The sequence below is a fragment of the Desmodus rotundus genome, chromosome 7 (assembly GCF_022682495.2).
Source record: "Desmodus rotundus isolate HL8 chromosome 7, HLdesRot8A.1, whole genome shotgun sequence".
In the NCBI taxonomy this organism is placed as follows: domain Eukaryota; kingdom Metazoa; phylum Chordata; class Mammalia; order Chiroptera; family Phyllostomidae; genus Desmodus; species Desmodus rotundus.
In genome coordinates, this window is record NC_071393.1 from 24,907,827 (window position 1) to 24,935,003 (window position 27,177).

Below are 27,177 nucleotides of genomic sequence, written 5' to 3' on the forward strand. Positions count from 1 at the left end.
GCTGGAATGGGAGCCATATATGAGGCTCCGTCGACCTGGCTCACACTGTTAGCCCCGCTCTGGTGATTCTCTGAGACGTACCCCACTGAACCTGCGAGTCCACTAAGCCATTTCTACTGGATTTTCCATACAAACAGCCTGACTTGTCTCATCCTTCAGACTTTTCTAAAATTTCTTAAACAAGCAGAATCTGGCCTTGGCTTGACCCACACCTATGGCTAAGGGGCTCTAACCCTGGCAATAGCAACAGCCAGCTTTGGTTCATAGCTTGGCCTCTCCTGGACACCTCCAAGCCCAGCACAATTAGTAGCCATCAGCAGATCACTTTGTAGCTCATGCTGAATGGCCTCGGGCAAGTACAGGCAGTGGCTGATCTTGGCCTGGACCTCCCAGGAGGTCATAGAGCCAGCACACATCCAGTGGACAGATTCAGACCACACTGAAGCACCACCCAATCACCTCCACAAGTGACACACTTACAGGGTGAACTCAGTGGGCACCAGAGCCCTGTTGAAGTATTTTGCTTCATGGGGTTGGGCCCCTGCAGAGTTGATCCTCCACAGTGGTCACAGCCAGTCCTCAAAGCCAGTTGGCCTTGGGGTAAATCCCTCCCATTGAGATGCCTTGATTGAGCAATCAAGGCTCAATTACAACAGAAGTGTGTACATATCCCATATGTACCTGGTGTGCTCAGTTTGGGTGATGAGGAGGCTGTGCCACTGGATGTTACAGGACATCTACTACATTAGGCCACTCTGTCAAGCCTGGGAGATGTAGCAGCTCTACCTAATACATAAACAAACACAGGGAGGCTGCCAAAATGAGGAGAAAGGAAACATGTCCCAAATGAAAGAACAGAACAAAACTCCAGAAAAAGAACTAAACAAAATGGAGATAAACAATCTACTCTCTACAGAGTTCAGAACACTGGTTATAAGGATGCTCAGTGAACTTAGGAAAAGAGTAGATGAAATTAGTGAGAACTTCAACAAAGAGACAGGAAACATAAAAATAGATATAGAAAACATAAAAAAGGACTGGTCAGAAATGAAGAACACACTACAGGGAATCACTAGTAGAGTAGATGAAGCAGAGGATCAAATGAGAGATTTGGAAGATACGAAAGGAGACAACACGTAATCAGAACAGCAAAACAAAAAGGAATCCAAAAAATGAGGATAGTGTAAGGAGCATCTGTGACTACTTCAACATCCCGACAGTCCAAGCATACCAACATTCACATGATGAGGGTGCCAGAAGGAGATGAGAGAGCAAGGAATTGAAAACTATATGAAAGAATAATGATAGAAAACTTCCTTAGCCTGGCAAGAGAAATAGAAGTTCAGAAAGTTCAGAGAGTCCCAAACCCAAAGATGAACCCAAAGAGGCCCACACCAAGACACATCATATTGAAAATGCCTAAGGTTAAAGTCAAAGAGAGAATCTTAAGAGCAGCAAGAGAAAAGTAGTTAGTTACCTACAAGGGAGCTCCCATAAGACTACTAGCTGATTTCTCAACAGAAACTTTTCAGGTCAGAAGGGATCGGGACAAAATATTTAAAGTGATAAAAAGCAAGGACATACAACCAAGATTACTCTAACCAGAAAAACCATTATTTAGAATTAAAGGAGAAATAAAGAGCTTCCCAGACAAGAAAAAGCTAAAGTTCATCACCACCAAACAAGCAGAACAAGAAATGTATTGCAAGAAATGTTAAAGGGTCATCTTTAAGGAGAAGAAGAAAAACAAACCCAACCATATGAATAATAAAATGGCAATAAATGCATACCTAGCAACAACTACTTTAAATAATGAAACCTTGCCATCTGCAACAGTACCGATGGACCTATCACGCTGAGTGAAGTAAGTCAGACAGAGGAAGACAAATGCCCTAAGATTTCACTTGTCCGTGGGCTCTAAAAAACAAAATAAACAAACAGGCAGAACAAAAACAAGCTCATAGATACAGAGAACATTTTGATGGCTGCCAGGTGGGTGGGATGTTGGGGTGGTAGGTGAAAGTGGTGAAGGGATTAAGAAGTACAAATGGGTAGTTACAGAATAGTCATGGCGATGGAAAGTACAGCATAAGGAATATAGTCAATAATGTTGTAATAACTATGCATGATGTCAGGTAGGTACTAGATTTATTGGGGTGATCACTTAGTAAGTTGTGTAATGTCTCATCATTGGGTTGAACACCTGAAACTAACCTTGAAACTAATATAATATTGTATGTCAACTGTAATTGGAAAGTAAAAATTAAGGTATGTAAAGCAAAAAAAAAAAAAAGAGGGTAATAAAAAGTTGCCGAGTGCATTAGTTATACTTGGAGTTGATATTTTGGGGGCTGATTACTTCCCCCTTGAACTCTGACATGGTAGAAACCCTAATCAGTAAGTGAATAGGTTAAAATGGTGTTTTAACCTCTAGTTTATATATGATTACTACCTTAGAAAAGTAACAACCTTAACCTGACTTTACTAATAACTTCATTATAGGCCTACAATGGAAAAGACCAGTTGTGGTTCTTCTCCTCTCTGAATGGATGGTTTCCACTGAGATTTTGGTATGGTATAATTTCGTGGCTGTTGAGGCTATTTTTGGAGGCTTTTGGAGTGCCCTAGGAGTATATTTATCCAATGTCTTATCTGTATTTAAAAAGATGTTAGAACACTCCTGCCTTCTGCCAGTCCTTTGCTGAGTTGGGTAAATACTGTGGACAGAGCCAGATCAGAGAGGGGGCACTGCCGTGTCCCGACCCCTTCTCGGCTCCGTTTCCCAGGATGGGGAGGTGCTGGTCCTAGAACAGCCTCATCCCACCCCTTCACACATGTGATGAGAGGCCAGGCAGGAACTGGCCTGAAAGGACCCGAGTGGGCAGCGGGATGGAGAGCCCGAAGGGTCGGACCACGAGAAGAGAGCCCTGGCCAGACTGAAGGAGCCGTGCCTCCAGGGCAGAGGGCATGCTTGAGTTCTTCTGTTTTGGGATGTGAAAGCTCCTCTTGTCAAAAATCCTCTTTTTTTGTGCTGAATCTGAATAGCAGAGATAAATACGCGTTGCAGTTGTCAGAGGGAAGTGGGCCCATGGCAGAATCGCTTTGAGTCTCGGCTGGTAGGTACACTTGGTATGGGGATTGAGTTCTGTGATGCTGACGGCAAGAAGGGAGAAGTTTTGGAGAGGACTGTGCTGGTCCGGGGTCTCCCGTCAGACAGTAATAACACCTACATTTCTATAGGCCTTTTCAGTTTATAATAGTATGTGTAAAGTGAAACGTGCCGATTAATACACTGACATTTTCATAGTTTTCCATTTTCTAATTAAATTTCAAAACCTTGTTCTGATATCTGTCTCATTCAGGAGACAACAGATCCTAAAATTTTAAAATACACACTCATTTTAAAACCATGTGTTTTGAAGTTATCTTGGTGCCATCCTACACTGCTGTTTATTGATCTTATTTTTTTTCTGTTGATAGAATGACAACTTTTGAGCCTATAACTCTGAGCTCAGAATCTCCTGAGAAGTATTTGTTTTGCAATTATTTTTCCTACAACACTTGCTAATGTGTTACCAGCTGGGGAAATAAATTTGACTAATTAAGGGAAACCCAAAGCAATATCGGTTTATATCCCTAGGAATAACGGCTGCAAGTACTATTAATGCCTCTTTATTTCTCACATGGTCAGTGGAGAAATGGCTCATGGAAAATGAGAAAACTGCTGGGCATCTGGCTACAAATCTAAGTTTTTGCCCATCTGTGAGGCTTGGCTCCGTTCTTTGGTCTCGGTAACACGGTCATTATTTCTGTGCGAGACAGATTTCTGAATGTCGTATGTCGTTTCGACCCAAGCTGTTCCCCAGGAAACACAACTGTTTGCTCTCTTTTCTTGCCTAGATTAAAACGATAGTGCCATCGTTCTTCCAGGCCCGGCAGAGCCTCTCCTTCACCTTTCAGACATCTGTGGACTTCACTGCTTTTTCTGTAGGTGGGAATATACATACATGTTTTGGGTGTTTATATTTCTATAGATTTAAATTTTCTACATTGAAACACTTTGCTTCCTATTGGAAACGTGAATGTGATTTAAAAAGAAACGTATATCCTTAATTGGCCTTTTTCTTCTGGGAATTGGATGCTGTGTTGTGAGTATTATGGGGGCTCCGAGATAAGGATTAACTCTTCTTATGCCACACGAGCCGATACCAGTGCGTAACTCACCAGCACGCCCTGGAAGAAGCAGAAGGTTGGAACGAGGCATGAATGTGCCTTGACTGACTGGACCACTGGAATATCAAAAAAGAAAGTCCCTGGTGATTGTGTTCTAACATGTTCGAAGGCAGGATGATCTGAATAAAAGAGTATGGCCTGAATCAGATTTCTGTTCAGACCCCAGACAGCTGCCCTAATCATCGGACACTTTCTGTGAGGAGTGCAAGAGACTTGTGTGTATGTGTGTGTGTGTGTGCGCACGCTTGCATGCCTGCCAAGTCTAGCCCGTGGGGGTCTAGCCCACAGGTCTCCTTCCTTTGTCCCCTCTATCTACCCATCGCCTTGAGATTGTGGGTGGAATTTAAGAGACATGAGGTTGATTTAGTGGCTTGTTAAGCCTCTTTTCTTTTGGAGAGATGGACACTTCCTAAGGCCCTTACAACAGGGTGAATTTTTGGTGTTGTGGTGATGATGATGATGGTGGTGCTGATGATTCTAATGAGCAAATCAGTGTCAATGTTGCAGGCTGAGTTGTAATAGAATCAAAAATTGACCCTTATTTTCCTCTTTCCTCTCTTTCTAAACATGTGTTAGCTGATTTAGGAGAAATTTCCAAGCACAAGTCTTTCAAATTGGCTGGTACTAGATCAGATTATTAGCTGTTCTTCTCTGATACACTCGAGTTTCCTAAAAAATAGATCCCACAGGCATAGCCATTATGGAAAACAGTATGGAGACTCCTCAAAAATTAAAAATATAGCTACCATAAAACCCATTCATCTCATCTCTGGGGCTCTGAGCTCTGGTCCTAGCTCAGACCTGGACTTTCTGTGTGACTTCGTTTACTTCCCTCTGCCTCATCCATTAAAGAAAAAATAATCTCTATGTTCTGGTATTCAATATATCATTCGCTATCAATCAGAAAGCCTCAAAGTCTTAATTTTTCATGGTGACATTTATTCAAAGATAGGGTTTTTTTGCCTTTAGTAGTCACGATCTGGATCATCTGTGGAGATGTCAGATGAGTAAATAGTTTATCAGTCTACTTCATTGTGGACCGAGAAGATTTAGTAGTGCTGGAGAGGTTTGCACGCATGCATTAATACTCTTGTTCTGGCACACTCCTTTAATTCAGCTAATATCTGTTCAGTTGATATCCTGTGCAAAGTATGAGGAGTATAAGGCGAGGACTTTACAATTGAGATGAGAAATGTTGGAAAGACACACTGTCCCTGGTGTGACAGTGTTCATAAAATCATTGCATCTTGCTACCAAAAAGAGACCTTAAAACCCACCTAACTTCACCCTTTACAGATGAGGAAAATTTAGACCGAGACTTCCTTGTGGACTGAAAGCTAAGCAAACTTGTTTTTTATCCTCACCTGAGGACATTCTTTCATTGCTTTTAGACCGAGGGGGAGAGAGAAATATCGATGTGAGAGAGAAACGTGGATTGGTTGCCTTCTCATACATATCCAGACTGGGGATCAAACCTGCAACCTGGGTATGTGCCCTGACCAGGTTTCAAACCCTTGACCTTTTGGTCTACAGGACAACGCTCCGACCAACTGAGCCACACCAGCCAGGGCGAAGCTAAGCACGCATAACGGCATTCAGGGTAGGGTGGATCTTAAAGACAGGATTTGATTCAGTGCAGGGAAGGGGAAGGCCTTCATACTGTAGGCAGCAATGGTCTTCGGTCACGGGTGACCAGTTGGATACCATGTTCCATATAATTCACGCACAGTGTGTTGCAGAGTCTTATTGCTGTTATTTCTACTATTATCCCTTGTTACCTACAGGAGCCAGACTCAAACATGACTAAATATTGACGTCTGCCCTGTAGTTTTCCCGATACAGTTTGGGGGTCACTGCTGCCTTTGATCTGAATGGTGTGAGCAAAAGAATAAGGGAGAAGAACCCTTTTGTTCTATTTAACAGGATCCTTCCATCAAATACAGAGCTTCTCTTGTCTCCTCTCTTTGGTGGGGTATATCTTTCCAAAGTTTGAGCCCTTTCGGCAACATAGTTCTGTGTCCCCTGACTGCACTGGCTGCATAACCTTTAAGGATGGAGCTTTATCAGAAAATAAGGGGATACCAGGAAGAGGAGATTTACCCGTGGGAATCATATGACTGCATGATACTGAGACATCCTATGAAAATGCCCGTGTTTGCCAATCACAGCCAAGGGAAATGTTTGATCATAGACCGTGTTGTGGGGGCCTTACCGGGCACTGGCTTGTTTGCGAGGGCTTGCCCTCCTGTTCCAGCAGAGAACTCTTCCCACTGGCCCTGCTCAGTGGGACCAGTCTCGGAACCAGAAGTTTTTAGGTAATCTTCACTAAAGCACAAATGCCTTTTAAAAATCTGTTTTCTCGACTCCTGTGATTTTTGATCCACTTAAAATTTTCTTTTACCTGTAGTATGTGACAAATTTGTATACATTTACCTGTTCCTCTTCATTCTCCGTTTGTTTCTGTTTGGAATCTCAGGTCAAGTCATCCTCCAAAGTCGTCCCAGTTTAAGTGACGCTCTCTCAGGGGATCCTGACCGCCTACCCTGGGTTACACCCTCTCGCTGCACGCTCCTTCCAACACCCTAGGCTACTTCCTTCGTCCTGAACGGCCTGCTGTCCTGCTCAGACCCTAAGTTGGGCAGGGACCCTGTCTGTCCTGTGTGCCCCAGTTCTAAGCACAGTATCCACACTAGATAGCCCATAATTTGTTACATCAAATTAAATTTTTATTCCCTTTTACCCCACTTTGTTTCTAATGCTTTGCAAGGAAAGGCAAGCTATGGAGAGCATACGCCAGCAGGGAGAAGAAGGACATTAACCTGGATTTAGAAAATTACATTTTGGCGTAAGGTGTTCCAAGTTTGGCAGGTGATTCTCCTGGTGGGTAATCAAGAGCTTGCCTGTGGTCCCACAGGACACTAGCAGAAAGTCATCAGATGTCCTGTGGTTCTTTTCCTGGAAACCGTGCCCAGTGCCCTGACGTAATGCACATTTTTCCAGCCTGCTGGGTGGAGAGTCCTATCCCCGGAGGATAGTTCTGGAAATGTCAGAGGGGGGAGCTTCCAAGGTTCTATCAAAGAGCTGCCGCTGAGTAACCTTGTTGAAGGTTTTTTGTTCTTGGAGTTCTTTCTGGCTGTTTCCAGGGACCCTGTGCTTGTTGGCTTTTGCTACCAAGTCTGTCTCGTTGTCAGGTCCCGTCTCCTTCTCCGGCCCATGGGTGACAGTGTCCCCAGGGCCCAGCCCCCCATCCTCTGTCGTTCTTAAGTCTTTCTTCTTTGGAGACCAATCCTACTCTGAACCCTTCATCTCTGGTTCTGAGTAAATCTAGACCCTATCTCAGGGCCCTTCTGCTGGGGCACCGGTCTGTGACTCTTCCTGCCTGGGAGGTGTCATTCCTCGGGAGTCTGACTGTCACCTCAAACTAAATGGGCCTCTATAAGCCTTATCTCTTCTCCCCCAACATTCTCACTCGGCAGAGGTGCTCAGATTTCAGCACCACTGGAGTCTTCCTATGCCTTTTACCTGTCTGCCCCTCCTCTCCTGCCTCACCCTGGTGCTTCTCCAGGCACAGCTGGTTCTTGGTAGTGCCTCTGGAATCCATTCCTTTCTTTCCCCTCATACCCCAGCTCCTCCTCTTTCACAACTGCACTCTCTAAAGCAGTGATTTTCAACTGGTGACCGCAAGAATTTTTAACACATGCGATACCTGACTATGTAGTCAGGGCACTGACCTCTTTTCCCTTCTGGGGCGTCCAACCTGCGGCCCGTGGGCTGCTTGCAGCCCAGGATGGCTGTGAATGCAGCCCAACACAAAATTGTAAATTTACTTAAAACATTGTGAGATTTTATTTTTGTGATTACATGTCACGATGTATTTAATGTGTGGCCCAAGAAAACTCTTCTTCTTCCAGTGTGGCCCAGAGATGCCAACAGGTTGGACACCCCTGAATCAAATTAAAAAATGACAGCAGTCAACACAATAGCCATCCAGTGTGAATGAATCAAAATTATACCTATTTTTTGTCAGATCAGCAAAAAATATATACTTTTTTGGTGTGCCACAGAATTTTACTAAACCGTTTATGGGTGCCATGAGATTCAAAGGTTGAAAATCACTTTTCTAGAGCAGAGCTCTCTGTCCCGGATTCCTCTGGTTTGTACGCCAATCAACATTTGCCACGTGCTTCTTTGGTTTTTGTGTTTCCCCAATTGGAGAATTAGCCCCTTGTGGGCAGAGGTGAGGAGCCGTTTCTCTTCCTGCCTCTGGCAGCAGGCACCAAGCGCAGGAGCCATCTGGCAGAGTTCACTGGTGATGGTGACCTTGAACCAGGAGGGTCCTCCTGCTCAGCCTCGTGCAGACTCTGTCCCTGGGGCGCCAGGGCCTTAACTCGAAATTGTGAAGCACGAGATGCGAAGTGAAGGGAGGGATTAGGTTAGCACAACTGTTGTGACTTCTTAGTGAATAGAGGCCTCCCTGAAATTTGGAAGATTCGTGCTTTTTGAGTGTTTGAAAAAAATAAATGCCTTTTTGGTATAGTTCTTCATTGTTTAAAATGATTTTTTTTCATAATTGTTATCCACTGTTATCCTGTAACAAGCTTGTGGAGAAACATTATTATTACCATTTTATAGAAGATAAAAACGAAGCTTGGAAGTATGTTTGACCAAAGCCACAGAGCCCAAAGGTATCTGAACCACGACTCCACCCCACTCTTTCGATTCCCGGTCCAATCAGTCCAAGTAAGGCACAGCGTTAAACACTAGGAAGATGGACTTCTTGATTTTCGTCCTAAAGAAGTTTGAAATCTACTGAGCAGTAGTAAACAAATTAACTCTTGCTACAAGGCTCGAATTAAGTAAGGGTGAGTAAGGTCACAGACAAAATGCTGTGGGTACAGGAAGGTAGGAGTGATGAATTAATTCGGTCTTTGTACCGAACAACAACAGCTGCCCTGGGAAGCTTTTCATCAGCGAATGATTGCGAGGTATGGAAGAGAGCAGGTGTGGGTGTCTGCAGACAGCAGAATGGGCAGGAGGAAGACAATGCCATTTCCAGCATGTTCTTGGCTCAGGGAGACGTGCAGTGGCGATGACCACATTGGGGTGGCGATGACCACATCGGGGTGGCGATGACCACATTGGGGTGGCGTGGCCCCTGAGGCAGGATGGGAAAGGCCGCGGACCTATGTGCCAGGCTAGCTTATTTGATCTCACTTAGCTCCCAGTGTAGCCTGGCGTTTTTGTGGGCGTCTGCAGTTTTGATGCCAAAGCAGGTTGAACATGATAAGACTGAGCTTGTCTCTTTGCAAAATCAAGACTCTGAAAAGATACCGTGATGATGCAATCAGCCTGCCAGCTTGTTCTGATGGCCTCTGCTTATTTTCCAAACTTTTTTTTTTCATTTTTCCAAATCCCCCAAATGCTTCATCTCTTTTTGTTTTCAATCTTTGTGAACTTTCTTAAGATTTTTATTTAATTATTCCAGACTCTACATCATGGCAGTCTCATGGATTTTGGAATAATTTGATTCCATATGTTTCTAATTTATTTATACTTAACTCATCAAAGTGTTCCCCCCACCTCCTTTGATGAGGTAGTTAATGGCTAAGACGTTTCGTAAGCCTTACAGTTGGCCTCTTAAAACATGTTTCTCTCTTCTTTAGTCATCCAGCACCCTAACCTGTGAAGACTGCATCTGTTTCATTACCTTCTGATGGGCTAAGAAACTTAAGTGTATCGCAGAGTTCATGCCCACTCAGAGCCTCTTTGTACTTCCTGTCCTCCCTCCGTCCCCTTCTCTCTCATGCTTGCAGACTATCCACATGGGCAAACAATAACTAGACGTTCATTTCTGGTTACTACTTACCCACGGCTCAGCCTTTCTTTAGTCTACTTTCAGCATAAAGCAGCACAAGTTAATTTTAACCCCCTTATCTGTTTCCCCTGCCATTTAAAAAATGATCCTCAGCCAAGGATACATTTGTTGTTTTTAGAGAGAGAAAAAGGGCTAGAGACAGAGAGACAGAGAGAGAGAAACACCAATAGGTTGCCTCCTGTATGCGCCCCAACCGGGGATTAAACCCGCAACCTAGGCGTGCATCCTGACCAGGGATTGGACCTGCAACCTTTTGGTGTATGGGACAATGTTCTAACCAACTGAGCTACCTGCCAGGGCTTCCCTGCAGTTTTTAAAAATTGACTTGGGTCCATCTTGTGTTCCACCAACTTTATCCTTGTTTGCCGATGCCTAATCTTTGGGACTCGTAAACTGTTCTGTGAATTTTTACACAAGTCTTCAAAACCGCAGCAGTTGTTTCTGGAGTTCTGATAGTCCTAGGGGGCTGTCTGGCCAGGGTGGCCCTTCCAGCGAGTTCCTTTAGCTCTCTTGTTACTGTTAGTCTCTGTACATAGCTGTAAGGGCACTTGGAGGCCTCTGTTTGGCTAAAACCTGGCAGATTCTGGTGTTGCTGGATGTTGCTCTGCGCATGAATGCACAGATGGTGAGAAGATACACATGCGTAGTTCACAGGGAGGTCTGCTTTCTTGATAAGACAATTTATCTACTTTAATTTGGCACACTCAGAGAGTATCAGGCAACAGAAGTGAAAGGAGGGAAGGAGAGGGAACTAAGAGCAATTAATACCCACTGGGCACCTGACGTAGGTGATTGCAGTTAATCCCCACAGTAACCTACAAGGGAGAACTATTACTGGCCCTAGCTTTAGAGAGAATTGAAACTAAAGAAGGTTTGGTAACCTGCTTAAGGTCACCCCAGAAGTCACTGGTATTGTTCCCACTACCCAAAATTACCAGCCAATTCACATGGATAATTGAGCCTATGGGAATAATGGGGTGTGGGAGTTTTTATGACTTTTCCCAGGAAACAGCCAGAGCTACGCAGTTGTTCCACCAAGTCTCTTTCAGGCTAGCTGAATACACCTGTACCCATGTCTGTGGGCTGTATGTCCCTTTGAGGAAATATAAGTTTCCCCTTGAGGACTTTTTTCATCTGGGGAAACAAAGAAAAGTCACTTGGGGTGAGATCGGGTGAATAGGGAGAGCAGTACATGAGGGCCATGCTTGTTTTGGTCAAAAACTGCTGACCATTTAGCATGGCGTGGGCAGGTGCACTCGTACATTGCCCGTCATGGAATCAGCAAATGAATTGAAAGAATCTTAAAAAAAAAAAGTTCACTGAAGCCGAATGCAGCCTCTCACAATAACACCAGCTGGTACACTGGTACAGATGGGTTCCTACAACACTCATCTATCAGGAGAAGCCTGTACTACAAGGGGCTTGCCCTCCAGAAGATAATTCCAATTTTGGGGGGTCCATCCTCATATGTCGATCACATATTCCTGGAATGTAAATCAGTCAGGCAGGCAGCTTGGAGATCCTTACCTACTCTGACCGTTGACTGGAAATGTGGGTGTGGAGAGTCCATTTAGGGTCTGGTATGTTGGAGGAATGGAAGAGAAGCCCACGGGAGATGTGGAGGAGCAAAAAGCACTCTTTGGGGATTCCGCTCTGAAGTTGAAGTGCAGCCGCAGCCGAGTGGACTGGCTTCTGCAGGGAAGGACTGGCAGTGAGATGTGCCTGCGCGCGGTCCAAGCATGTTTACATCTGTGAGCTCACGGCCAGCTTTAGAGTCGGTGCTACGGAAAATGCACGGTTCAGCCTACCGCACGTCCCACGTCTCCCCAAACTCCCCAGCGTGTTTGTCCTCTGGCATCAGCCTTCCGCTAATGTACTCAGGTTTTCTGATCCAAAACGGATTCTCAAAACAGCCAAACACTTGGCAGGGAACTACTTCTGGGGATAGGATACACACGGTTATGTGATAGCCATCCTGCAGCAAAACATTGGTCAGGGGGATTGGTGGAAGGAAAACACTATTAGAAAATGCATTCATTGCAGTCGTGTTTACACTCCTTTTGTCAACCAGAAACATGTTTGCTTAAACAACGTCTTCGGTTTATTACAGTCACGACTCCCTCCCAGTAGCAGATAACGTGCTTGAATTTCACAAGTGTACATACATAATCCAAGGGTCGCAGGCAGCTGTCTTCAGTCAACGTTTGCACACAGTGAGAATTCTCAGGAAAAGAGACACACTTAAAACATAGTGTTACACATTATCTGCCTTCTCAGGAACTGCAATACCCCCTAATGCATGCACTAATTTGTAAGTCTTTGACCATTTTTAAAACCTCAATTTGATTTTTAGTTAAAATATAAGTACGTGGCTGGACTATCTCATGGCACTTTTGTATGAATATGAAATGGGGGTGTGCAAATGCTGTGAAACGGAAGCTCTGGGCCAGCGCTGTTTTGGTGGAAGTCAGGTCATACACTAAAACGAGAAAAGACAGCAGGCAGCTGGCTACAGTGTATTTTCTCTCCCTTGACTGCGCCCCATTGGTTTCCCGTTAGGGAGACACAGTGCTTCGCAGACCCACGTGGCCCACCCTGGCTCCTCCTCCAGCCATGCTTGTTCCTTCTGGCCGGGAGGCATGGATCCCACACCGCTGAGCTCGCACAGTGCCTCAGTGCGGTTCTGTGCATTTCCAGTGGTGGTTGTCCTGACACCCCCAAACGCTGGTGGGCGTCACAGTGGCCTTGCGTGCGTGCCTCCAACCTCAGAGGGTGCTCTCGGCTGGTGGGGGAGTGCAGTTTTGTCGCAATTTGCCTCCGAACAGCAGGTCAAGAGTCCCAGAACTGTAGACTTCGTTGACCTGCATTTCTTTAAATCACTGTTGTTCATCAGATTTTTTTCTGTTTGTTTTCGTTTCTTTAAATGAAGCCTTTCTTTAAGGTGAAGCTGCATGGGCCCAAACTGCATAAATATCCAACATGACTTTAAAATGTCAGCAGTTGCTTTCAGCCTACCAGAGGACAGTATCGTCAAAAGAATCGTCTTTCCCTGAATTAATCTATAAAGTTAATGTCATTCTAATTGCATCTTAAGTGGGATTTGCTTTTTAAGAGACTAGTGAGATAGTTCTAAAATTCAACTGGAAAAATAAGTGACAATAGCCAAGAAATTTTTGTGAAAAGAATAAAGAAGGAGGACTTGTTCTACCCATAACAAAACTCCCTGAAAAAAACATCCATAATAATAGGCTCATGTATGAGCTCCATAGAACAGGGTTCAGAAAGAGACACGGGTATGTAACATAACCTGACTATTTCTAGGGCCCCACGTGGCCCAGTGTATGCACAGAATTATATGCAAAGACAACAGGACTCTGACTACAAAAGCCTTGAACATGAAGATCTTTAGTTTTTCTTAAAGGAGTACTTTCATAAATTTTACACAGCACACCCCTTAAAATGCATTCTGGAAATCCTCCGAAAGGACCTTCTGCTCTCCCCAGGGGTGCAGACTCATGGCTGCCTCTAAACACCGTGCCCTCCCTCTGACCCACGGGGCTTCCCAGCTCTTGCCTCCCCCAGCCTCTCCTCCCCTGTCACCCATGCCTTCATGCAGCAGCGTCCCAGTTGCCTTCTCTAGTATGACCACCTCCCCAGGGGACAGCCCTACACAAGGGTCATTCTTTTCCCAGTCTGTGTTTCTGGAGGGTCGGAGATTCTCAGAATTCTGGTGACCAAAATTCCCCAGCAGACTCCCAGAATTCTGATGCTCAGAATTCCCACCTCATTGCTTTGGGAACTTACAGTATCTTCAAGCTGGCAATTTAAATCACTGGATTAGTCCTCATGTGGTTGTGGGACTGTTCATTATGCATTTAGAAAAAACAAAGTGATATCTACAATTTACAAAATAAACAGTTTGTACTGTGTGTGCCAATAGATTAGCATACATATTACTATATTTGGAACATATGTGTGTTTTTATATACATAAATTAGGAACAATTAGGAAGTTTTATACACATAAATTAGGAACAATTAGGAAGTTTATCTCTGCCACTTCGGGTTGAAAGGGGGGAGGGAAGACTTCTACTTTATGTATTTCTGAATTGTTTTACATTTCTTTAATAGTAAATTGTGTTACTTTGGTAATAAAACAAAATAGCAGTTAAAATATTTGACTGTTTTTTGTTTTTACTTACATTCAGTCAAAATTCACTATTTTAGGGCATGGTTATGAGTTTGCACAGAGGCATAAAGCTGTATAACCACCACCACAATCCGGGTACAAAACAGTCTCATCACTTCACCCCTCCCCCCAATTCCTTCGTAGTCAAAATTTTCCCTGACCCTTAGCCTCTGGCAACCACTGATCTCTTCTCCACCCCTAATGTTGCCTTTTCCAGAATGTCATGTAGATGGAATTATACCGCCTTTTGAGTCCAGCTTCTTTCCCTCTGCGTAGTGCACTAGAGATTCATCTGTGCTGTTGCACGGGTCGGCAGTTCGTTCCCATTTTATTCCTGAGTAGTAGGCCATTCCTGAGAAGTATGTACCTCCGTTATTTATCCACCCCCCAGTTGAAGGATGTCTGCATTGTTTCCAGTGTCTGTTAATCACTAATAATACCACTGTAAATGTGCTTATAGGTTGTTGTGTTTCCTTTTGACTTGGATTGATGCCTAGGAGAGGGGATTGCTGGGTAATACAGTAACATACAGTTTAAGTTTATTAGAAACTGCCAAACTGCTTCCCAAGAGGCTCCACCCTCATGCATTCTGACCAGCAATGCACGAGAGTTCCAGCTGCTCTGTGTCCTCATCAGCACGTGATGATGTCAGTGGATAAAAATGTTCCCACCTCATCTTGCTCTGAGACTAGTCTTCTCATCATTCCTCTAGCTGCTAAGGCCAAATGCCCAGGCATCACGGGGCACTCCCTCCCACACTGGACAGTCAGTCCTTCAACAAATTCTTTCGCCCTTTCCTATAAAGTACACCCCGAGTCTGACTGCTTCTCCCTGCCGTACCTGCTACCTCTCCGGCCCGCACCATAACCGCCTCTGGGCCAGAATATTGCCTTGCCTCCTAGCTTCTCTCCTTCCACACAGTAGCCATGGGCCTTAAAGTCATAAATTAGACCATGTTCTTCCCCAGCTCAAATCTCACCAATGGTTTTGTTACTTTCTGAATAAAATCCAAATTATTTGCTCCAGCCTACAAGACCCTCTATGATGTGACTGCAGCTGATTTCTCCACGTTTTTGTCTCCTGTGGTTCCCCCCTTGCTCCCTCTGCTTTTTGCTCTTCTTTGAACCCAAGGTCGCTCCCACTGCCGGGCTTTGCATGAGTTGCTTCTGTGCCTGGAACATCCTTCCCTGTGTCTCCTCGAGGCTCTCCTCTCCACTGAGTCACTTGTGGCCTGCCGAAGTGTCACCTTTCCTTAGAGGCATTCCCTTGGTTCCTCTGAGTTACCTGCCCGATCTTCACAGTCTGCTACGTTTTTTCTCCATAGAGTTTATCACTCCCTGGCATTGTATGTTTATTTCTTTACCCTCTACCTCCCTGACTGAAATGTAAGTTCCATGAAGGTGGGACTTTGTAGTCATCACTGCTATATTCCCAGCCTTTAGAACAGAGTATAGACCATAGTAGATGCTCAATAAACATTTATGGCAAAATTGAATACAAGATTAGATTAAGACCCATAGATTTCTTTCACCCTGTTTTACACCTACTGCTTCTCTAGAGGTAATAACTGTAAATTGTTTGGTGACCAACTTCCTGGACTTTTCAAAATGCATTTGTAAAGGCAGACACAAATTTTTTATGATAATGCAAATTGTTCTATTTTTAAATTTTCTCTCAATGATATATTTTAGACATTTTATAATGTTAGTTTATATATAGTTTATCTGTCAGTGTATACAAGTATAGATAGTTCTTTTTAACAGTTACATTGTAGCCCATGCTATAGATGGACCATGATTTACTTAACCATTTTCCTATTGATAGATACATGGGTGATTTTCCTCTTTACCATTATCAGCAAGGCTGCAGTGAATATACTTGTACATAAATCTTTGTGCCCATAGAGAATGGGTCTCTAATTGTGGAATCACCTGGTCAATAATTTGATAGATACTGCTTAATTGGTCCTTCTCAAAGATTATACTGTTTTTACACACTCATCAACAATATGAGTGCCTATTTCCTCATATCCTTGCCAACACTAAATATTACCACATTTCCAAATAGTTTTCAATGTTACGCAAAAAAAAAAATTTTTTTTAAACTCTCCTATAAAAGAGAAAGTTGAAACTCAGGTGATTAAAAGCCTCACTCAAAGGTAGGCAACCAGCTACTTCCTGGTACTGATAAGCTCTTAGGTTTCCAGATTTAGTTAGCCTGCTTGGTAAAGAAAGACAGTTTTGCCCTGGCTGGGTTGCTCATTTGGTCAGAGCATCGTCCTGTACACCAAAAGGCTGTGAGTTCCATATCCGGTCAGGGTACATACCTAGGCTGTGGATTCGATCCCCTGTTGCAGCGTGTAGGGGAAGCAACTGACCGATGTTTCCCTCTCACATCGATGTTTCTCTCTCTCTCCCCCTTCCTCTCTCTAAAATCAATAAACATATCCTCGCGCAAGGGTTAAAAAAGAAAGACAGTTCCTTTGGAAGAAATGGCAGAATTAAAGGAGTAATTAAAGGAGTAATCGAGATAAGAAACATCCGCCTGTGTCAGAAAACTTCAGAATCTTCTTCCCAGTCATAGCATTTCATAATGTACAATGGGAGACCCCAAACCACTGTCCTGGGGTCCCCATTTTTTTGCTATAAAATATCATTCCCAGATGCTTTTTTTTTTTCTTTCTTAAAAAGAACCTACAACACAAACCTCAAGTGTTAGCATTGGCTGGAGAGTTACTGGAAATCATAGCTCTTGGTGATTTAGTATTTAACAATGTTGTGGTTTTGACTGAGCCTTACTAGAGGTATAGTCAAAGAACAAGAGAAGTCTTCTGTGTTGATAGCTATGACTGGGTCCAACACAGAAGCATAAAAAGGCATGAGAAGAGAAACGCCAGCCCAGAGCAGAGAGAGAACATGAGTAGCACTTGGTGCTTCGTGCTCTTCATTGGTTTGACACAGAGCCAGGGTGAGCGTTGTTAGCCCAGGTCCTTCCCTTGTCCGCCTGGTGAGTGGTCAGGGCTGGACTGACTCCCAAAAGACAGCCCCTGAGTCTCCTTGATTGTCATCAGATAGCAAGATGGGCTTGGGATGAGAGATGCTTTTGTGGCATCAACGAGTTAGACTTTGAAGGATTCTTTGAAATGCTCTGCTTTGCCCCACTATACGAATGAGAAAACTGAGGCCCAGAGAGATAACATGGTTTACGCAGGTAATGGTCAGGACACTTGAAACCCAATCCTGTTGAATCACGGGAAGGAAGAGTTTAGTTGAGCTTTAGAGACATACGTATTCTTGGACAGAAAAGCACTCTTGCCGTGATATTCCTCCAGCAGGAATGTCACATAACTAGCCTGTCTACCGCCCTGTTGTCCTCACCCTGCATGGCAGATGGCATTAATCAACCTCGGCTCTCTTTCCTCAGCCAAGCTCTGGCCCAGCCTGAGAATTCTCCTTAACACAGTGCTGTGGGAGGCTAGTCATAATGTGTCTGAGTTCTCGTGTGAATTAAAATCATTTTGCACCGCCCCCCCCAAGCGACTCAAGTGACTCAAGATGGTGATAAGAGCCTGGGACTTCAAGCCAGGAGACCTTGGTTTGACTCCCGAATCTGCTGGTTCCGAACTCTGTGATCTTGGGCAAGTCCCTCAGCCTTCATGGGACTGTCTCCTTGTCTCGGAGATGAGGGAGTTGAATTAAAGAACCTTTCAGCATCCTTCCAGATGTGAGAAATGTTGTGACTCAAGGTCCGTAGGCTTCTCAGGAGGCATTCATAGTGACAACCATGTGTTTTTATAAAGACCACACGTGGCTCTCAGGCAGTTCGTATATTACAGATCTCGTTTAGCTTTCTCGCGTGTGTGTTTCTAGTGTTTTCTGACTATTTCTTCTCATCTGCTCATTCCCATTGACCCATATCTCTGAAACCACAACTTCGGGATTCAAAAGCAAGAGAGGGCAGGGGGAAGAGTCGTTTAGAACCACAGGAACTGCAGGGACATCTTCTTGGCGATGGGGCACTTGCGTGTTCCCACATACCAGGCTGCACAAATCTGCGGGTTTGCTGCCCACCCAGACATCGCAGGTTTTGACTTGCTTCTTCTTCCCCTGTGACCTTGCGATCTGGAGGCCCCGTCAGTCAGTCAATCTCAGCATGTGGGTCCCCGGCCTCCTTCCCCCACTGCTCCTTGGGTGACTTGCCTCCTTGTTTGTCTTCTAGGCCCTGCTTCCCTTCGGGCATACCCTGTCCTCTCAGTGATCACCCGGCAGCCCACAGTCATCTCTCCCCTGGTCCCCACCACCCCGGGAATCGCCCAGGCGCTGTCCCGCCACCCTGCTGCTGAGGCTGCCTCTGCAGAGGCCCTAGGCGGCGAGGCCCCAGGCAGCAGCGAGTCAGAGACGGAGCAGCTCACTCACCGGCAGAAGAAACCACGCCGGAGTCGGACCATCTTCACCGAGCTGCAGCTCATGGGCCTAGAGAAGAAGTTCCAGAAGCAGAAGTACTTGTCCACCCCAGACAGGTGAGGACACAGGGAGGGAGCTGTCCGCAATTGAGACCCTTGAGAAGGGGAGGCTCCTTTGGCTCTCACAATGGGGTGCCTAGGCACAAAGACTGTTAGGGTGATGTAGGACACTGTCAGGATTCTAGTCCTTGGCTCACCTCACCTCAGCCTTGGTTCAACAGCATCCAGCCCCCGTGAATTCATCACGCTTGGCCCCAGGAGGAACGTGCCTGTTGCCGAACTGGTACTGCTCACCATCTCTCCATATTTTCATTTAACTACTCCAGTATAACAAGCAAGGTAGAGTTTAGAAGGTGGTTGCCCAGGCTCTCGACTGGGAAGCAGGGTTGGTTTATAAAGTCGCTCAGACGTGGTGGGACTAAATCTGGAGCTGGGATCCAGGGTCTCAGTGCCGGCCTCACTCTGCAGCTCCCGCCTGGTCCAGTCTGCCTCCTGGCTCCTGATGGACAGGCTGGGTTGATGGGGTTGGGGAGCTGTCAGATGTTCGGGTGAATTTGATGACTAGCAAGCCAGAACCACTTGGCTGAGGCCAAGGAGGGCCTGGACGACATCCCCTTCTTTAAAGCTTTTTGAGATCCAGATGGGGGTGACTGGGATTCTCACTTTACTCAGAGGCTGTAGCACCTCACCCCCTTTCTTCAATTTAGTATCTTAACTGAAACATGTCCATGAGGGCGTGTCTCATCAGGTTCCCCAGACTCACTTGGACCTCACTATGATCCTACTTTTATTGGGAGTGTTTTCCAGGAGGAAGGGAAGGAGACGCAAATGCATCTCTTAAGCTATTTAGTAGCTGTGTGATAAAAATACAAGTGAGGTCTGCAAACCACTGACTAAAAGAGACTTTGTTAACTGATTCAATTAGTTGAGCACTGTCAGCTATTTGCTGCGGGTCTTCTGTACCAGTCACTGTGGGAGGGAGTGTGGGTCCAGAAAGTTCTAGACAGGAGTCCTGCGCCTGAGGAGGTCTCGGGGAAGGGAGTGACTGCCACACTACAGCCCAGGGGGCTGGGGACTGGGGCTGGTCCCCATGGGACCGAGGGCGGTAGGAGCACAGGGATGTTGCAGAGTGTCAGGGGGTCAGGGAAGGATTCTCAGAACAGGTACCATTTAGGAAGAGCCTCGACTGCAGGAGGGAGAGCCACAGAGGGGATGTCACACTGAAGGCACAGAAGCACGACGCTGGGTGTGTTGAGGGAACTGCAAGGGGTTGGGACATTTTCAGCTAAAGGTGTCACTGGGGGCATGATGGCAGATGGGGCTGCAGAAGTGAGAACTCGTTTGCCTATCCAGAAGATGTGTGTTTCATTGTTTAGGCCACCCACCAGCAGCCATTAAGAGCTGGAGATGACATGGCCGGACTTTAGAAACCTCACATGGGTGGCACCATAAGCGATTGATTAGAGAGGGATGACATAGAGCAGGGATACCAGGGAGTCTAGGGACAGTCACAGGAGAGCCGAATAAAGGTGGTCGCAGTGGGAATAGAGAGGGGAGAGAATAGGTTGGAGAACAAATTTGAAGATGGGATGGACAGAATTAGCATTACCATGAGGAAGGGAAGCGAGAGTTGAGCAATCTGTGGTTCCTGATTGGGCCACCAGGCATGCAGGGATACCGTTAACCGAAGTCGGAATGCTGAGGACAGAGTGGGTTTTGCAGAGAAAGAGTGAGTCGTGTTTAGACATGAGCATTTGGGGTGCCTTCGGGTGGACAGTGGAGGCAGGTCTGTGAGTTGTGGATTAAGAGATTCGATCTCTAGGTATTGAATGGCTATTTTGATGGCCCAGCATACAATGAAGAGCCTCATGTACTGGGGCAACCATGTGGAGTGGGCACCATATTTTATTTATTGCGTGGTAGTATATTCAAAGGCCTTCAGCTGCATGGGTACAATTTTAGGCTTACTTTCGAGAGGTCAAGCATTTTTTTTAACAGAAGCGTTAGTTCCCAGTAAGCCTCCTGGGGCTTCCTGCTACCTGCCCAGGCACCTCCCAGGTGACCTACACAGGACTGATTCACTTGCCTGGGGAGGAGGACATCATCTGGCTGGGACCGAAGCTGCCGCCTTAACCTGCCCTCTCCGATGTTCCTCACCTCTGTACGTGACGGCGACCAGGGCCAGGAGCACGCCCTCCTCCCACAGCCGTCTCCATCTTCCTCATTGTTTGTTTCTCCAGTTTCCTAGGTGACCCCATTTAAGCGAATACACAGGGAAGTGAGAATTTGTAACGGTGGCAGGTAATGACAGAAAGCTGATGACTGTGAAGTGTGTTTCTGTAGCCAGAGTGAGTCAAGGGCGCATTTTTCCCAAGTGAGCTAACGCCATTTGCTAACGCAGTGGCAGAGCTGCGAACTGAACCTTCCGCTGAGGAATGCACCTGGTGGCCTCAGGTGAACCGGCTCCAAGGGGCTGTGAGAGCCCACCTGCGTCTAGGGAGGCCTGAGAAACCAGAGTCTGTGGGGTTGACCCCTGGGCTCTTGGTTCTTAGTGAATGACTTGCTTCCTTCGTGGGGAGAGCTGAGTGCTCTTGGCACTGGGAGTTTATTAGCTTCAGTCTGTTAATCACCTTCAATAAAACTGTCAGCTGGCAGTAGCCCTGTTCCTGGGACAACCAGATACATGTGAATGCAGATCCGAGACAGGGTCTGAAGCCTGTGAAGGAAGACTGTTTTTATTATTAGAGAGTTAAATGGTGCACTCTGGTCAAAGCCGGGGAGCAGCGGCATCTGGGAGTGCCCAGAGTTAGCACCTGGAACCCTCATTACCTGTAACCACCGCTCTTTCTGGTGGGAGGATGTTGCTCATTGCCCGTCAGGTAGAGAAAATTGCAGCTGAAAACCCACACCTGAGAGTCCCCATTGCTCAGCCTGGTGGCTGTAGGGGCCTGTGTGAGATAATAGACCTCGATCCACGAATCGCAATCCTCAGAAACCCAGGGGTCTTCAAAACTGGTGGTACTGCCTAAGCCGTATCAAGGGTGCTCGGCCCCAGTTGCTGTTTTGGAAGTCCACACTGACCAGGGTGGGAAGCCTCAGTGACCAGGGCTGGAACCACATGGGGACAGCTGATGTTGGCTCTGAAGATGGTCCTTCCAGTTGTTTCCCAGGTAGACCTAGGATTCTTAGCAACAGAAGTCAACTGCTACATTATTGAGGACTGAGGTTGAAAGCAGGGTTCCCTTTCTCATTTCATCTGCTTCTCTCGGGTTGTTTGCACTCCTTGTGACAAGCACCCTTGCATTTTCTTCACGAAAGCCCAAGCAAGAGCGTCCCTTTGACAGGTCTAACTTGCACCAAAAAACGGTGGGTGGAGGTGAGGCCCCACCCCGGAGGAGGCGTGCAAGTCCGAGGTGAGTAGATTTGAATCCCAGCTCCACCTCTTCCTCTAGGATCAGCTACCAGGGGTCAGCACATCATTTATCTGTACCGGGCCAGAGGGAAACACTAATTCGAAAGAACATAAGCACTGCTGTGTTTATTGCGGCGTTATTTACGATAGCCAAGATTTGGAAGCAGCCCAAGTGTCCCATCAGTAGAGGAGTGGATAAAACAGTTATGGGACATTTACACAATGGAATTCTACTTGGCTGTAAAAAAGAAGAAAATTTTACCCTTTGCGACAGCATGGATGGGCCTGGAGAACATTATGCTAAGTGAAATGAGCCAGTCAGAGAAAGACAAGTACCATATGGTTTCACTCAAATGTGGAATCTAATGAACACACGGAAATAACAAGCAAAATACAGACAGACTCACAGATGGAGAGCAGGCTGACAGCTCTTGGGGGGAGATTGAGGAGTGGAGGCTTGGAGCAAAAAAAGAAAGAACTCGTGGACACGGACAACAATGTGATGATTGTGGGGGGGGCGGGGAGAGGGAGGTGGAAGAGGGCATAAGGGGGATAAATGGTAATAAAAAAACACAATAAAAAATAAACTATTTAAAATCAAGAGTAAACATTTTAGGCTTTGTGGGCCATACAGTCTCTGTCAAAATTACTCAGCTCAGAGGGTGTGGCATGAAAGCGGCCATAGACAATGTGTGAACAAATGAAACTTTTATTGGAACAAATGTGTTCCAATAAAACTTTATTTACAAAAGCAAGCAGCTGACAGGATTTGGCCATGGTTTCCAAGAGATTCTGATCTCTTTGGGCCTCATATCTGTCATGTGTAAAACGGGAATAATGATACCTATTCCACAGAACTGTGAAAGGAATAAGTAAGACAAAACATCACCAGGGGCTTCGCACAGACCCTGGGACGCTGCAGTACTCGGGAAGTATTTACTGTGTGGTTGGCATTTGCTCCAACTGCTCACTTCTCAGGAATGGCCTTGACGTTCAAGACCTTCCAGAAGGCTGCAGAGAAATGCAGAACTGTTAGCAGTAGACTGGGGAGGAGGAGGGGCCACAGATGTACAGTTTCTTTTGGAGTCTGGCACTATGACAATTCAGGGAGGCTACTGTGACTCAATCCATCAGAAAGCATTTTTGAGCCCTGGTTCTGGGGTTAGAATGGGACGGGCATTGTTGTGGGTACAAAAGAAGCAGAAGATATACTCTGCTTGCAGTTGCGTTAGGGAGGCAGAAAAAACTGATGGGAAGCAATTAGAGACCAGCTGAGAACTGGGAGCCATCGGGGTGGTGGCTGACCCTTGGGTGGGCATAGAGGCGATGACCCGCATGAGCTGGGGGTATCCAGGAGGCTCCTGAGCAGGAGGTGAGACTTGAGCTGGTTCTGGAGTGAGGAAAATACGGCTTTCCCTTTCCTCGCCAGTGTACATTATGAGTCAGAATCTGCCGTTTGTATAGAATCAGAGTAAAGACTGTCAGGTTAGGAAGGACTTTGCAGTGAAGGCTCAGAAAGTATTTTCAGATCCAATGTAGTCAGTCCCTGGTCCTGGGCATTTGTTTCTAGCTTCCCAGAGTTCCATCCACAGGGCTTTTGGAAAGAAAGCAAAGTTCTTTGAGGAAGAATTGGTTTAATGGGGAAAGTTTGAATTTCGGTAGCAGTGCCTGGAGCCAGTGAACAGGACCCCATCTCTACTGCCCTTTCTCTTCTTCCTCATCTTCCTTTTGTATCTTATGCCTTCTAGGTTGGACTTGGCCCAGTCTCTGGGACTCACTCAACTGCAGGTGAAGACTTGGTATCAGAATCGCAGGATGAAGTGGAAGAAAATGGTAAGGAAGACGAGAGTGAGTCTATCCACTTGCCCATCATGGCAGAACAATTCTTCCTGCAGGACTGGGAAGAGGGCAGGGAGGACCGTTTGGTGGTTTGGGCTCCAGAGATCGGAAGGCCTTTTATGGTGGCCTGTGAACAGAAGGATAAGCCATTCTTCCTGACCTGGATTTCCTGACCAGAAGGGTATTCTTTTCCACTGTTTCCTTAGAAATAACAGAAAAGGAAAACCCACAAGCTTCTCAGTTGCTAGATTTAACCCCACCCGCTAGCCTTTGCAAAGACCTTCCTTCCCTCTCCCACTTGTAGCTAAGAATAGAAGGCAGTACTCTTTGTTTACGATGACATTTGGGACGCATCTGTTCTCACAGCTGGGTGTCCTCTCATGCAGTGATTCTCAGACTTCGGTGGGCATCAGGCTAACTTGGGAGGCAGGTAAAAATGCGGCACTCCAGGCTCCCCCCAGCCTTCTGATTCCATGTCCCAGGACAGTGGTGGGAACGGGCACCTTAGCAAGCGCTCAGCTTTCTCTGATGCATGCGGTAGAATGAGTGCGGTTTCCCGAACACGGATCTAGTGCCTAGCTCATGAGTCGTTCCGTCTTTGTTTTTTAAATGAACTTGTTAGAATAAATATGACTTTAAAAAAGGATAAGCGTCTACATTTTGAGGAGCCAAGTTTCATAGTAGTTTTCCCCACCCTCTTCTTTTTAGAGGAATGTTAAATTAAAAGTTTCCAAAGTAGCTCAGTGTTTCGTTTCCAGTTTTGTAAACCACTAGGACCAAGGTCAAAGCCCAGAGAAAAGAGGAAGGGAGGATGAGGGCAGGAAGGAGCTCTGCTCTATTCTTTAGGGACCAGAGCCTCTGACGGGAGCCTTTCTCATTTCTTTGCCAAATCTAAGGCTTTCTCCTCTAACATGGGCCGGGTGGCCCAGACCTGCCTGCATCCTCTTCTAATTTGCTAACCCATCTGATCACAAGCCATATTTTCTAAGGACGGACTGGAATATGAAGTTTTTCACCTTCACTGAAAAACTAAGGTCCCCCCAACTTAGTTCTCCCCTGCAAAATTTAATAGATATTTTAAAATAGGTAATAGGTATTAAGACACTTTCTCAGTTTTGTGTTTTTGTCTAATACTTTTTCTTAAAATTTTAGTTCTTGCTATGCCTGCTAATGAGGAGAAAAAAATAAATAAACTACTAATTAATATTAATGGAAAAAGTAGAAAAAAAGCCAATAAGACAGCATTTATTATATATCCTGAAAGGAATTTCTGGGCAAATCTCATCATTTCCTCTGGGGTGTCCTGACCTTGGAGAGGGAAGAGTTTTCAGCTGGAGGTGGCCGGGCTCATGGAATGCTCTCAAAGTGGGGTGGAGAGGCCGGTTGCATGTACAAACCTATATGGCCTGAATCAACAAATACGCAATTAGCATCTCTTGTGAACCATGCCTTATCCTAGGCGCTATAGGAAGTAATGAATTAAAATAAAACCCTTCGTAAGATTTATGATCTAGTTGAAGAATCAAGGTCCAGCATGCAGCTAGGGAATGACATAATTAAGTACCGGTTGTTTACTTAAAGATTTAGTGCCCCATCAGTGTTCAGAAGAGAGGTGTTGGGGGGTGGGGGGCCGGCTGCAGGGAGCAGTTGAAATTGAAGGATGAATGGGATTCTATAAATATGTAGTTACTCACACTTCTAGAATGCTAAGATACTCCTGAGCCGCATGGCAGAGACCTTTTGGGGGATTGATCTCTGGAAGAATCAGATTTCGGAATTTGAAACACCAGGCCATGTTCCCATGCTTGCCCCTCCCTGGCTGATTTTGGGCAAGTCCCTTCACTGCTTTCTGTGCAAGTTCCACCACCCACCTCCTTCCTTGTCAATCATCGTCATGGAAATCAATATCTCCCGAGCGGCAGAGGCATTGTTCAAATTGGTTATCAGCAATCTCTCCATGAGTCAGATGCTTAATGCACTGACAGCCCGCCATCTCTGCGCACCACCCAGTGCCCCTGGGGCGACTCGTGTGCCTCGGCCTGTGACGTCACTTGTTTTTCAGCAGCCACTGTGCTGCTGGCGCAGTTGTGGGCCGGTTATTGACGGTTATCAATGTCGTATAGGGACGTAGCAGACTTAACTGCAGAGAGCACTCCGCAGGCCAACCAAATTCAGGTCATTTGAGGAAGCGAGTGCCAGGGTTTCAGTTAACTTCAGCAGTCACTTAGTGAGCCCTGGCAATAGAGGTGCAAAGATAAGACATGAACCCATTCAGCAACAAATAAAATTAGAAAAGGTATTTGGTCAAGCGGGGGAGACAGACCTGTAAACTAGGAATTATACAGAGTGACCTGGGCCATAACAGAAGGACTCACAGGGTTCAGAGCAGCATGGAGAAGGGAGGGCTTCACGGAAGAGGTGCCATCTAAATTGGCCTTAGTGGATGAATAGAAATGTGCCAAGTGAAGACGGGAAGAGTGTCACAGGCAGAAGAAAGGGACAGAGGTATTTGGGGACACTGGAAGTACTTTAACATGCGGGATGTTGTTCAGTTGTGGGTCTGATTTCTGACTCTCCCAGAGCAGCAAGGCATTGTGGGGAATCCTGATTGCTTCATGTACTTTCCTGGTGAAACTCTTTCAAGGCTATCTCTTCAGGTACTGGGAAGGAAAAGAAAAAGATAATTGGGTAATAAAGATGTCTCAAGGCTAGTAACCTAATTGGAACTGGAAAAAGATTAGCGCTTGATTCTCAGAGTTATTCACACGGCTGCCAAGGACAGTGCTGCCAAAACCAAGATAGCATCTCTGACTAGTTTGTACCGGTCAGCATCTGTAACCTGTAGCGGGTTGGGTAAATTTCGGCTTGCACAGGAGATGGGACACTCTATTCCCTTTCTGTTTGGCTCTCGTTCCAGTAGGACTCACAGTGTTTTGCAACAGACTGAAAGAGCCTCATTATCAGTGATCTTTTTCAGCTCTGAAATACAGTACGCACGGAATTCTGCCCTGGGAGGGGATCCAGGAGAACATGACCTTCCTCTCCCGGTTGCAGAGTTGGGTGGGTCCCATGCCAGGTGCCTGCATCATCTCTTGTGCTGAAAGTCTCCAGAAAATGAAGGATTCTGTGAAATTGCTACCAGTTGCTATCTGTGTAATCTTGGGCAGG

The 27,177-nt window shown here is 45.9% G+C and overlaps 1 protein-coding gene across 1 annotated transcript in view; it reads left to right on the top strand.

Annotated features, from left to right (window-relative positions):
* BARX2 (BARX homeobox 2) overlaps positions 1–27,177 on the top strand; it is a 75,329-nt gene that overhangs the window by 36,253 nt on the left and 11,899 nt on the right. The window contains exons 2-3 of the mRNA XM_024557109.4: positions 18,515–18,815; positions 23,919–24,003. Of these exons, the coding sequence (XP_024412877.2) occupies positions 18,515–18,815; positions 23,919–24,003 (386 nt within the window). The remainder of the gene's footprint in view (positions 1–18,514; positions 18,816–23,918; positions 24,004–27,177) is intronic.